We start from the raw sequence: 14,370 nt of genomic DNA on the forward strand, positions 1-14,370 counted from the left end.
TATGGCATCAGTTTTGAATTAAGTCTAAATCTGGTGGCACTAATTTAACTTTTAAATATGCTTAGTTCTGATTAAGCATGGATAGAACTGGAGAGCAATATGCTAAGTGAAATAAGCCAGTCAGTGATCTTACTCATTTATGGATAATAAAGAACATTATAAGCTGCTGAACAAAAATAGACAGAAGCAAAGAAGCATCGAAAAGACTGTCAAACTACAGTGGGAAGGTGGGGGAGGGTTGGGTAGGTAAGAGATCAACCGAAGGACTTGTGTGCATGCATGTAAGCACAACCAACAGAGGCAATACACTGGGTTGGGGAGTGAGGGCAAGTGCAGGAAGGTAGGGGAGGCAGGGCTGGGGGTGGAGGTCAATGGGGGGGGAAAGGAGATATATGTACTACTATTTGTAATACCTTAAACAATAAAATTTTAAAAAATTTAAAAATAAATACTTCTTGTAAAAAATAATTTATTAGTAAGGAAATTATGAATATAAAATGTGTAACTTTTGTTTCAATTTGATAGAATTTCTGACACGGACATCATCCAGAACCACAGGAAGGCTGGCTGAGTAGAGATTCTACAACTAGAAGGAGAGAGAAAAGCACACTGAGACTCAGAAGGAGGTGCAGAAATAAAGTGCAGAGGTACGGAGGTACAGAGTACGCATGGAAAGGACTGGCAATTGAGGTCACGGTTGTCTTTTTCAATCAGGAGGAAATCACAAGCTCCCGACTACTCTGAACTCCAGTTCTGGGTGAGACTCTGGGAACCCAGACTCATACAGGAGCGAGGGGGGAAGGGCACTGGACTGTCTGGCATCAGGTCTGAACACGAGGGCAGTTTTCTCTCTGAGGTGCTTGCAGAGATTACCGCAGAACATTGAGACCTGGGGGCCTCTTAGGGCAGGGCTGAAGGTTAGCCATTGCTGTTTGCTCTGCCCCTTATATTCCCTGAGACCCGCCCCACCCAATTTACAACCCCACTCCAGCTGTGCACAGAGGCTTTTGCATATGAATGGCCTGGCCCTTTGCAATCTAAAATTACCTAACAAACTGCAGCTGGGTCAGAGAGCCCTAGAACTTCCAAAAGAAGGCCCAAGGCTCCACAGCAGCTTGCATTGCTTCACAGCTGGGCCTCATCTGGGTACCTCTAAACCACAAACAAAGAAATGGAATCTGCAGTTCCTGCTGGGTGGCCTCAGGCAGAGCTAAATTTGTGCTTCCTGAGAGATCCAAGAGCCAGTGTACCCTATGGTCAGAGTGGGACCATCAGATTACAACTCCTCAGATCCATAAGGGACATACTCAAGGGGCAGACTCAGTGAGCACCAAAGCCCTACTGAAGCAAGTCCTGCCCCAAAAGGGTGTCTCGAGCACAGTTCTCCCATCATAGACACATCTGATCCTCATAGCCAATTGGCCTGGAGGTCAGTTCCTCCCAGTGATATCAACAACAACCAAGGCTTAACTACAATAAGAATGTACACACAGCCCGCAAAGGGGTGCACCAAGAGTGTTTATCTCAGGTAACTGGGAGGCTGAGCCACTGGGCCCTATAGGACATCTAGCACACAAAGCCACTCTATCAACAGGGAAGCAGCCAAAATGCTGAGACAAAGAAACAGATCACAAATGACAGAAATGGAGGAAAGCAAACTACTGGATATAGAGTTTAAAACCACAGTTATAAGGTTATTCAAGAATCTTCTAGAAACCACCGATAAATTTAGTGAGTCCTTTGAGGATATAAAAAAGCACCAACTAGAAATTAAGCATATCTGTCTGAAATAAATAATAATATACAGAATTCCAACAGCAGACTAGAGGATCACAAGAATAAAGTCAAAGATTTAAAATATGAAGATATTAGCATATTACCCTTTTATTAGTATAGATTGATAGCATTATAGAGTACTTTAACTCTATGTTTTTTTTCAAATTGAAGTTATTTTGTAATCAGAAAAGGCACTTTGTAGTAAAAACTTCTAATGTACAAAATCACTTGTTGACCATTCAGCATTTCTAATACTATAATTGTGTCTATTCCAAAAATGCTTCTGAAGAAATGGGCTGTTTTAAACCTAACAAAGACCATTCAAAATATTACCAAAATACATTTTAGGCTTGATCTGAGGAAATACATCAATATTAACTATGAGGTAAATAAGTGATGAGAATAGGTGACAAATAAATATTTTATTTTATTTATGTTTATTTTTTAAAATGTATCATTATTATTGAAAGTATTATAGATGACCAATTTAAAAAATCCAATGACCTCTCCACCCTGCATCCCCTCAGGTCTTCATTGTACTATTGTCTGGGTCCATGGGTTATGCATATATGCATATAAATTCTTTGGTTAATCTCTTCTTACCCCCTACCTCCCCTCTTCCTTCTGAAATTCATCAGTCTGTTCCCTGCTTCTATGTCTCTGGATCTATTCTTTTAGTCAGCTTATTTTGTTCATTAGATTTCACATGTGAGATCATGTGATACTTGACTTTGTCTGACTGACTTATTTTACTTAGCATAATACTCTCCAGGTCCCTCCATGCTATCTCAAAGGGTGAAATCCTTCTTTTTTAGTGCTAAATAGTATTCCATGACTTATGGAATATGCTTTTTTTATCCATTCCTCAATGGACACTTGGGCTGTTTCCAGATCTTAGCTATTGTAAATAGACCTGCTATAAACAGAGGGGTGCATATATTCTTTCTGATTGATGTTTTGGTATTCTTAGAAAAACTATTATTTTTAGTAACTTATAAGAACATTTTTTAAAGATTTATCCAATCACTAATGTAAGCTACTAGTATGTACTGTTAGATGCCTGAGTTTTTACTTAGATGTAATCAAGTCCTACCTTTGCAGGTTCTTTGCACATAAATTCCACAACTTTGTAAACTTATTTCAATAAGCTTGGTAATTCTTTGTTTTATATACCACTGTAGGTCAAATAAAAAGCAATATATTAGTAGAACTATTACTTACTGCGGTAGCCCAATGGATATCTCTCCATACTGTGGCTTCCCTGGAGAGATCAGAGATATCAAACAAATTTTCAAGAATCACTTCTCCAATCATGTCATGTCTAGAAAATCTGTCAAAGTCATATACACTGAAGTGCAGTTTTCGGTTGCTTATTTGATCATATGCTACAGGAAATTGAAAAGTTTCGTCAAATTGAGGATTTAAAGTCTTTCTGTGCACGCGGGTCTGGAATTTCTTTTTCCTATCTGGGAGAAGATACATCTTCACATACGGGTCAGACGTTCCTGTGAAGTCTTTAGCAGGGAGATCTAAAGCTTTGATGAGTTTAACAACCAGAAGTTCATTTTCATAATCATACTGGAGGGTAAAGTTAAGTTTCCCACAGGTTTTGACATCTTCTTTCCTGTTGCCCTCGGAGTCGACTGATTTCTGTTTGTAGAGCTCTGGCTTTATCCTCCCAATGCTGGTTGTTGTTTCTCCTCTTTGTAAAACGGGTTCTGTGCCTATACTGAAATCAACACTGGACACGTGCATTTGCCGTGGTAGATGTCTCTTGAAAGAACTGTGGCTGTACACACAAACATACACACAAGACCATTTAGGCAGACTATTGGTGACAATATCTAATAGTGGCATATAAACTGTCCCCCACTCCCATGAAATGGAAGCATTATATTTATATCAATAAAACACACACACACACACACACACACACACACACACACACACACACGAAAAACCAGAAATGCAATAATTCAAAGGAAAGGTCTCCTAAAATTGTAGAAACACTGGAAACACAAAAATGCAAATATTTATGTCCTTTGAAATTTTGTAATTTTAGTTGTAAAGAAACGCAATTACCAACTGAATTCATTATTTCACAAAATACTATGAATCATCAATTGTCTGGGCATAACCAAATGTAAACATTGTGTAAAAACATCATACGGATGGCTGGTTTCTTTTCATCTGGATATTTATGTCTCATGGATTCCATGTTTCAGTGACTGGAGCATTAAAATAAAAAAGTGTTAGTCCTAATTTTCTTATAGAGTGTTAATTATTTCTAATACTTAAGATAACTAAATGACTATTTACTTTTAAAAAGCATATTTACTTTTAAAAAGTTGTGGCAGCCCAAATAAGTACATTTTCCTTTTTTCAACAGGGAGTGAATCCTTAGAAATTATAAGGATTAACAAAGTGTAGACTTTTAGAATTTGAGACATAATAACATAATCAAGTTTTTAAAATTCAAACTGATTTTCTTATAGTTTCACCTAGTCAAGATTTCCAGAACATTAGCTCTATAATCTTACTAGTGTCTTGTAAATGTGATTGACATTAAGATCTGCTACTCTTATACTTCCTTCCCTGATTTCTGGAGTGAGCATCCTCAAAACTTAGTCCCAGGTCTTTTGTTCTTTTCTTTCCTTATCTGTCCATTAAACTAATCAGTTCTTAGACTACAATTATTATCTTGAATCTGATGGTTATCTAGATATATCTCAGATACATGCATTTCCAGTTTCATTCTCTATTATCTCCAAGAGAGAGTTCTAAATGGATGTCCTAATTTTGTCTCAATTTCAAGCAAACTTGTTATTTTCTTGATTTGCTCTCAAACTAGGTCTCTATACTAGTCTTTGACAATAGTGTTAACATTTTTTACCAGTCACTCATGTTAGGAAACTGTATGCTTTGAATCACCTTTATCTATGGGATTTACTCAGTTTTCTAAATCCTGATAATGTTTGCATTGAAACACCACATATAATTGCCCATTCTGTTCCATTTTTATCGCTACACAATCCAGATCCTCATCATCTTATACTTTGTTTTCTTAGAGCAGCTTTCAGCTGACTTTCCTTTCAGCTCTCTCTTACATTTAAAACCTATTTAGCACTTACTCCAAAATTCTTTACTTACCTGTTGTCTACATCAGGTCTACATATTTTATAGCACAAATACTGATGACATTGTTTAATAAATACATGATGCACACATAAGGACTCATTTAAGAGTAACAAAAAGTTAGTAAATATCCAGAAGTAAAATACCTAACCATTTGAGAAGTAGAGGAGCTGAGACTGTTAAATCCAGAAAGAAGATTAAGAAGCAGAAGTAGAGAACAAAATGGGATTAATGCTGGCTGTCTTCTAATATCTGAAGGAATGTCATGACATAATTAATCAGATTGGTGGGAGTTAGAGGTAGCCAGACTTTGGCTTATATAAAGGAACATTTAAACACTAGAGGCCCACTGCATGAAATTCATGCATGGGTGTGGTCCCTGCCAGCCAGGTCCTTCTTTCATTCTGTACCATCACCTACTGGTTAGTGCACATCATAATGAGCGATGGAACTCCTAAGGGGACACTTTGCATATTAGGCTTTTATATAAAGAGACTAGAGGCCGGTGCACAAAATTCATGCATGGGGTGGAGGGGGCAGGACTCCTCAGCCCAGTCTGCACCCGCTCCAATCTGGGATCCCTCTCACAATCCAGGACTGCTGGCTCCGAACTGCTTGCCTGCCTTCCTGATTGCTCCTAACCACTTCTGCCTGCCAGCCTGATCATCCCCTAACCACTCCCCTGCCAGCCTGTTTGCCCCTAACTGCCCTCCCCTGTAAGCCTTCTCACCCCTAACTGCACTCCCCTACAAACCTGGTCACCCCTAACTGCCCTCCCCTGCCAGCCTCACCCCCCTCCCCAACTGCCCTCTCCTCCACGCTTGATCGCCCCCAACTGTCCTCCCTTAAAGCCTGGTTCTTCCCAACTGGCCTCTCCTACTGACCATCATGTGAAAACCATCTTGTGTAATGGAGCGATGGTCAATTTGCATATTACTCTTTTATTAGATGGGATAGAAGCCTGGTGCATGGGTGGGGACCAGCTAGTTTTCCCTGAAAGGTTTCCTGAATCAGGGTGGGGCAGGCCGGCATGCCCCCCAATGACCCAAGCAGAGGTCCTGGTATCTGGGATTCATTTATCTTCTATGATTGAAACTTTGTAGCCTTGAGCAGAGCCAAGCCTTCTGCTTGCTCCATGGCTACAGCCATGTTTGTTGGGATTTATTTATCTTCTATAATTGAAAATTTGTAACCTTGAGTGGAGGCCTGGACCAGCCAGGGTATGTGGAAAGCTTGGCTTTCTCCATTGCTGGGGAAACGCAAGCCTCCCGCTCGCTCCGTGGCTGCAGCCATCTAGATTGGGTTAATTTGCATACTCGCTCCTGATTGGCTGGTAGGCATAGCCTATGAGTATAGCGGAGTAATGGTTAATTTTCATATTACTCTTTTATATAGAGCTGTCTAAAATGGAGAGGTAATAAACTTTCCTAAACAGGAAATGTAGAAAGATAGAGGTTGAACAAAAGCATTTCTGTCTCAGGTGAGATGCTTGACCTCTAAGTGTTTTTTTATATTTAATTTCTATGATTCTCTGTCATTCTGTGGTTCTTTGATAATTTTATGTGTCTAAATATTTAATATTCATTATTATGTATATTAATAAAGTAGATTTTTTTTAAATAAAAATTATAATCTGAGGTGTTCCAAGTTCACTCTCTTACATTTAATTAGCTTATTTTCTCTAACTGGACTGAAATACCAAACAATTAATTGAACACCATAAAAAATGCTTAAGTTGTATTGAAACAAATTCAACCTAAGTCCTGGAGTCAGTAGATAGGAGACTCAGTGGAATCCTATTTTCTTTTCATTAGCCAAAAAAAGGAGATTTAGAAAGCTTAGAAACTTGACTGGACTGGAAAGAAGAAATGGTGGACCTTGAAAATTACTTCAGGTTTTCTCACTAGGCAGAATATAGTTGAACACTGCTGCAGTTAAATATTTTACGCTTTATTATCTCTGCATGATCTATTAATACAATAATAATCTGCTTCATGTTGATATTTATTGCTGTGTTGCTAACAATTATCTGAAAGAGAAGTTGGGTGCCTCCCTGGCTGGAAAAAGTTTAGCTACATCAGAAAGCAGGTATAATTAAGCAAGTTTATTCTATCTATAGATATAAAACCCTGACCAGCATGGCAACTGTTAGACCAGTCAACCATTTAACCAGAAGTTATAATGCGCACTGACCACCAGGGGGCAGATGCTCAACACAGGAGCTGCCCCTGGTGGTCAGTGTGCTACTCAGTGGGGGTCAGCGAGCTTACTGAGTGGTGGTGGGAGCAGGAGCAGCGGGGCTTGGATGAGTGGGAGCGCTGTGGTGCCCAGCCTGGGCTCAGGCTCCTCCCTAGCCACCTGTCACTTCGTGCACTACTTCATCCCTCAGGGGATGTCGCACTGCTGGTTTAAGCCTGATCCCCGGCTGGAGAGAGGGAATAGGCCAGGCTGAGGGACCCCACCAGTGTATGAATCTGTGCACTGGGTCTCGAGTATAAATATAAAAGGCTAAGTTGACTCGTGTATGCATGATATATATATATAACTCTTGTTGGTGCCAATCGCATCTGTGTATTTCGATTTGTCATTGTTGATTGTGAATTTGGCTGACACTTCTATTATAGAGAAAGGGCAAATAGTGATATTAAAATATTTCTTCTAATTAGTTTCCTTTCAATGTGCACAAATTCATGCACCAGGCCACTGGAATAAAATAATTAACAATATTTATAGTATATGATCTATTAAGTTTTTCTACTTACACATGAAATATGACATTATTTAATCCAATAAAGTACAAAGTTTACTTGGTTAAAATAATTTGAGTTTTTTTTAGAGATGTTTTAAATATTTTTGGTTAGTTACCACAAATTGAAAGAAAGCAAAGATGTTTAATTTCTAAGTTATGATAATTACATATACAAAATTCCTATTAATTCTACAGTTTTTGTAGTTTTTATTTTATATGAAATAACATATTTTAAAACACTAAGTACCAAAAAGAAGTTTGTAAGGTAATTATGTTGTATTATACTTTGAAAACTAAGATATGAAAATAGTATTTCTATGTAAAGAAATATAGTAAGATTATTCTTATGAGGAAATTAGCTCCTAATTAAAATGATACTGAATTTAAGACCCAATATTTTAATTTCTGCATATATCTGTATCTATCTATATCTATGTCTTTATCTATCTATATCATCTATATCTATCAATACCTGTACCTATATCTATCTTTATTGGATTAAACTTGAAAAAATCTGCTACACAGATTGATCCCACTTAAATGCATTAATAATACTATTAAATATATTTTGACCTTGAGATATACTAGATCAAAATCAGAGACTAAATTAGTGTCAAGGAACTATCAGAGAGTACATATGAAATAAGAATGTAAAAAGGCATACAGGTAGTTCATATTATTATGAATTCTTAAAAGTGCCTGGTATAACCCAGTTTAAATATTCAATGTTCCTACTAGATTTTGAATATTTTAAAATAATCTAATATTTCTATCAAAAATCACTTTCACTTATGCACCAGTTTTTATTTTTTGTGAGCATAAAAGAAACCCCCTAAAAATTAATTCCTCATTTTTTTATATCAATAGATTGGTTCCCTAACTTCACACTCACTTATACTTTTCAATATAATTAAATTTTAATCTTTTACCCTTCTCCCTAAAAATCAGTAATTTCTTTCTTATGCTTCAGAATATACTTGTAGAGCTGTGAAGAGCTCCTTTCTAACAGGAATCAGGGTAGTAACATTTTTGTTCTAGTAAGCCAGTGCCCTAATTACAGGGTAAATAGTGCATATTCTAAGTCACAGTTGAGCTAGTCAGCTAAGAAAAGCTTTAATTATTACAATGTTAAACTATTACCATGACAACACAGATCGTCTTGCTTGCTTTTTCTTCTCTTCTTTCTTTTGGAATGACAGAGATAAGTGGCTATTTAGTGTCACACAAATATTCAACCAATCCAAGTGTAGGCCATTTGATTATTTCTGATTCCATTCTTTCCCTTCAAATCTAGGAAAGCACCACCCAAGTACTTTCACAGATGGTGAAGGAAAACTTTCCCCACCTTATCTGAACACCTGAAAGTAGCTATAGTCAATATTACTTGATGCATGCCTCTCTCTGATAACATCTCATCTCTTCTACTCCAACTTATTCAACTTTTCCAACTTAATAGAACCTCCAATCCATAGATCTTACTACCATTTCATAATCACGTATTCCTTAATATAATTTTCCCTTTTTACCCAGTTTCAATCCCACGATTAGTCATTAAAGCCACTCTTCGCACACATCCCCAATTCCCTTATTGCTCTCTACTTTCTTAGTTCTAGAGCAAAACCACAGCACCAGTTAAATTCAATTTTCCATCATTGCTACACCTGCACGTATGCAAGTGAATCTGACTGGAGTAAAACATAAAACAACTCTCACGGTTTCACTTTAAATTCAAGACCACATTTCTCATGTTGACCCTAATGCTGCACAGCAATCCATTCTCTCTCTTAAATCTCCTAGATCTCAAGAAGGCTATTTCACGCTTTCCCATATTTTTTTACACATTGGTCAACTTCTTCCTCAGTACGTCTCCACTGATGACCAGACTTTGCACTTCACTAAGAAAACTGAGGCAAAGAACAGAAACTTTCCAGACTCACAATACCTCATCAACACTCCTATCTGAATCTGTACTTATATATTTTGCCTTCTAGTTGATATTAAATTAACCACCAATGCTCCTAACTAAAGTCAATCTCTCCACTTGTAGTAGACTAATTCCCATTTTCTCTCATGTTATCTTCTCCTCTCTAATTCCTGCAAGATTATTGTCATAAGTATAACAGCATACACTTATTTCTCCTATCTCAAAGGAATCTTCTATTCACCTCACTTTTTCTTTCTGTACTGTTCTGATTCTCTAACACATTTGCAGCAAATTCCTTGAAAGAGTTAAGGATGGTATGTTCACCACCCAGTTTATCTCTTCCCATTCTATTTGAACTTACTCTAATTAGCTTTTCACATCCCAACTCCGGCATAACTGATCTTGAGAACATCACCCATGTCTCCCCCATATGACTAAACTCACAGGTCAATCCATAGTCCTCAACCAAGCTGGGAAGAGAGGAGTCACTCTTGGTTGTTCACATACTCTCTTAGCTTGGCTTCTGAGTTATTTCCTACCGGCTTCCCTCCTACTTCATGCATCTCTACTTCTCATTCTACTGTGTGTTTGTTGTGTCTTAACACTAGAGTCCTTCAGAAATTCATCCCTGGCCTGCGGACTCAAGGGTCCCAGGTTCGATTCCGGTCAAGGGCATATACATTGGTTGTGGGCACAATCCCGATGGGGGTTGTGCAGGAGGCAGCTGGTTGATGTTTCTCATCGATGTTTCTAGTTCTCTATCCCTCTCCTTTCCTCTCTGTAAAAAATCAATAAAATATATTTTTTTAAAAAAGAAATTCATCTCTGGTTCTCTCTCTCTCTCTCTCTCTCTCTCTCTCTCTCTCTCTCTCTCTCTTTCTCTCTCTCTCTCTCTCTTTCTCTTTCTCTCTCTCTTTTTTAGTCCACTATCACCTCTTTGATGATATCTACTATTTTTGGACACTAGCTGTAACCCAAATTTATATACGTATCACAGATTCTCTCCAGAATTCAAGTATTATCCAGTTGCCTACTTAAATTCTCTACTTTGATTTCTAATAGAATTCTGAAACTCAACAGAAATAAATCTCCCACTCATCCCATCTACAATCTTGTCTATCTCAACTTGGTCTTTCCAGCTGCTTAGGCCAGGGCCTCCGAGACTTCCTTGACTCCCCTCTTTTTACTCATATGCCTCAGCTAATCTGTCAAAGAATTCTGTTTAGTCCAGCCAGAGTGGTTCAGTGGTTGAGTGTTACAGTTTGATTCCCAGTCAGGGCACATGCCAGGGTTGCAGGCTCAATTCCCCAGTGGGGTGTGTGTGTGTGTGTGTGTGTGTGTGTGTGTGTGTGTGAAGGGCATACAGGAGGCAGCTAATCGATGATTCTTTCTCATTATGTTTCTATTCCCCTCCCTCTCCTTACTTCTCTGAGGTCAATAAAATTATATTTTAAAAAAAGATATTGTTTGTTCTATCTTCAAAATAGATCCTGAATCCAGCCAGTTTTCACCATCATTAATACCACCTTCCTGGTCTCATTTACCATTACCTGTGGTCTGGATTATATAGCCTTTCTATTTCTATCCTTGTGCCTCTGTCAAGATTCATTCTCAAAACAACAGAATTAGTTTTTCAAAGCATAGGTCAGATCATGCCACCTCTTTGAGTAAAAACCCTTAGTGGCTTCTCATTTTACTCAGAGTAAAAGCCAAAAATGTTTTAGCTCAAATGTTTCAGGTTCTGTTACTATTCTGATTTTTCTCCCCAGCATTCTCCGTCTTACTCTCTCTGGTACAGCCACTGGCCTCCTGGCTGCAGTTGGAACACAAGTGGCAAGTTCTAGCCTCAGGGCCTTTGCATGGAGAGCTCTCCCAGGCACTCTCCTGCCCACCCTCCCACCACTTCAAGATGTTCCAAAACATCTCAGCAAATTCTATACTGACTGTCATTTTTGAAATTACAATGCTACCCACTCTCCCATTTAGACCCACCAATCTCTTTATTTTGCACTATTATTTTCTATAGAACTTATTATCTTCTAATACATCCTGTAATTTACATGTTGTGTGGTTCTTTTTCACAAGAATGTGGGTAGGAATTTTTGGTCATTTTGTTCCTTAATATATATCAAATGTTTAGAAAAATGCCTGGCACATAACAAGTGTTCAATAAATATCACTGAATTAATAAGTTAATTGAATGTTTTCCCCCCAAAAAATTTAGTCATTTCATTAACAATCTAATAACAACAAAAGTTGTTTAGAGGGAAAACTGTTTTCCTCTCAATTATGCAATATAATAATTAAAATTCATTTAAGTAATCTATTTTTATTCTGTTCAAATTACTTATCAGCAATCTATAAATTAACTGAAATTAATAAAATAAAGATTCAAAGGTTATTCTGAAAACACTTTCCCCTAACCCTTTCTCCATGTTAATATATATATATATATATATATATATATATATATATATATATATATATATAAATCATAACAGGTGACAAATAATTGCTTTTGCTCTAATATCTATTTACAGAAATGTTATGAAGCTATTAATTAAGTTGGGAAATATATCTTGGTATTTTTCAATCTACAAATAAAGTTCTGAGAACATATTTAATATTACTAAAAAGAAGCAATACAAAATGAAGCTTTAAATATATATTAAAAAGAACCCTCTGTAATAATAATACAGAAAAACATCTGGTCAAAATAATAAATTTAAGAACTTTCTATTTAGTATAACCAGTTCTTTAGAGGGTTTTTTGATCTAGACTATGTATTATAGCTTTACATTTCTAGCTCAGTGTGTCTGCTAGTTATCATGAGCCTACTTCCTGGTGAGCACAGCTAGATTTTGGAGGAGGAAAATGTCTTAGTCTTCCCACTGAATTCACCTACCACCCTGGGTGACACCTCTTCTATATTTCACATTTCATTGAGAATACTATAAATAGTGTATTAAAATTCCCTGTTTGCAGATTAACATTCCATTCTAAAATCCTTTTATTTGATTGTAGTCTTTATGATGGTGGAGTCATAGTATTCATGATTTTATGAATTTCATAATAATATATACTGGAACTAAGGAAATGAGATTTAAAATTTGTAGCAAAATAATTTACCTTAACATTTCTGTGACTAATAGAATCAACCCCCCCCCCCCAAACATTGTTTGTATTGTGAAGAAGGAGGGCCCAGTCAATTTAAAATCAGTGTTTCTAAAGAGATGATATTTATCAGTGTCAGAAAAATAAACTCCCCAAATTTGAATCTATTTTGTAAGGTTTTAAACATGACCTTGATTGATTCAAAGAGCCATCCCATTTCAGGAAAAAGGTAATGGGTACACCAAATGCATATGTTTCAGAAAGGGGATTATTTAACCACTTCAAGCACTTGTATAGCATGATTCATGCAATTTTATTTCAAGGAGCTAGATATCAGTTTTTCCTATGGTTATGGACAAATCCTGCTTCTTGATATCCTAGTTAACTATAAATTTTTTTTTTTAATTTTTTTTCATTGCTTTTTAGAGAGAGAGGAAGAGAGAGGGAGAAACTTTCATGGGAGAGCAGAACATGCATCAGTTGCCTCTTACATATTATACAACCGGGCATGTACCCTAACCAGGAATCAAACCAGCAACGTTTTGGTACATAGGATGACACCCAACCAACTGTAGTAATACATAGGATGACACCCAGCCAACTGTGCTACACTGGCCAGGGCAACTATATACTCTTTAAACTGTCCCTTGGTGTTACATGTTGCTTTCCAGTCCTTACAGTGTCCTGGAATGGATAACTGCAATTTTAGCTATCTTTTGAGAGAAATTTAATTTAAAAAAATATCATAAAGAATACTATTCAATCCAGTTTTACATATTTTTACATAATTCTTCACTTTTTGTTTAAGAGAGTATACATTGAGTTTTCTTTCTGACATTGTGTGTGATGATTTTAAGACTTACCTTTCTAAGCAACCAAAACTAATTATAAATCCATCAGCACATATGAGTCAATGATTTCTTTCCATGTACCTTTTTCTGCCTTTGTTCATTGGGTCTGCCATTAGGTTTCCTAATTATTTTCAATAGGTACCTAGAATCCTCTCTAATAGTGGCTAACCTGTGTTATTCATCATCCTCAACAAATTATTTTGCCATTTTTTTTTTCACTTTACCTTTATACCACTAATGAATGCCCTGGAAATTGGTCCTCATACTCATTCCTGGGAGTATACTATCATTAACCTCTTTTTAATATGAGCACAGTTTATATCACCGCCTGATGCTGCTTTTAAAAGAGAAAGTGAAGTGGAGAGATGTCAATCAAAAGCACTCACTTGATGTTTATTAGAAACCTACAAAGCAAAGGAAATCAGGTTTCAAAGTTTTGTTCTCTGAGAATTTAGGATGTAGTTTGGCAGGACAGCAGTATTTCAATATTAAGACAATAAGCATTAAATGCTACATTGTAACTGTGATTTTAAATTATACTGGATAGTAGCTTATGATTGGGCAGAAAAAGTAGACTCCCAGATGCATTTTCTTTGAAGATCTTACAGTAAACAAAAAGGTCATCATTCCAGACCAAGGAAACAGTATGTGCAAAAAGCACAGAGGCAGAGTTAAGGTCTATAGGAGGATAAAAACAAAAACAAACAAACAAACAAACAAAACACAGGGACCCTCCTCATTGGCAACCATGAAATATCTATTAAAAAGGATAAGATGAAGTAATTACATTCATTTGTTGTTGATATTTTTTATTCAACAAA

At 36.8% G+C, this 14,370-nt stretch overlaps 1 protein-coding gene across 1 annotated transcript in view; it reads right to left on the reverse strand.

Annotated features, from left to right (window-relative positions):
- Positions 1–14,370, reverse strand: part of SYT10 (synaptotagmin 10) — a 62,228-nt gene that overhangs the window by 25,928 nt on the left and 21,930 nt on the right. Inside the window, exon 3 of the mRNA XM_036458657.2 lies at positions 2,998–3,565. Coding sequence (XP_036314550.1) covers positions 2,998–3,565 — 568 coding nt within the window. The remainder of the gene's footprint in view (positions 1–2,997; positions 3,566–14,370) is intronic.

This window comes from Pipistrellus kuhlii, unplaced genomic scaffold, assembly GCF_014108245.1.
Source record: "Pipistrellus kuhlii isolate mPipKuh1 unplaced genomic scaffold, mPipKuh1.p scaffold_m20_p_3, whole genome shotgun sequence".
Lineage (NCBI taxonomy): Eukaryota > Metazoa > Chordata > Mammalia > Chiroptera > Vespertilionidae > Pipistrellus > Pipistrellus kuhlii.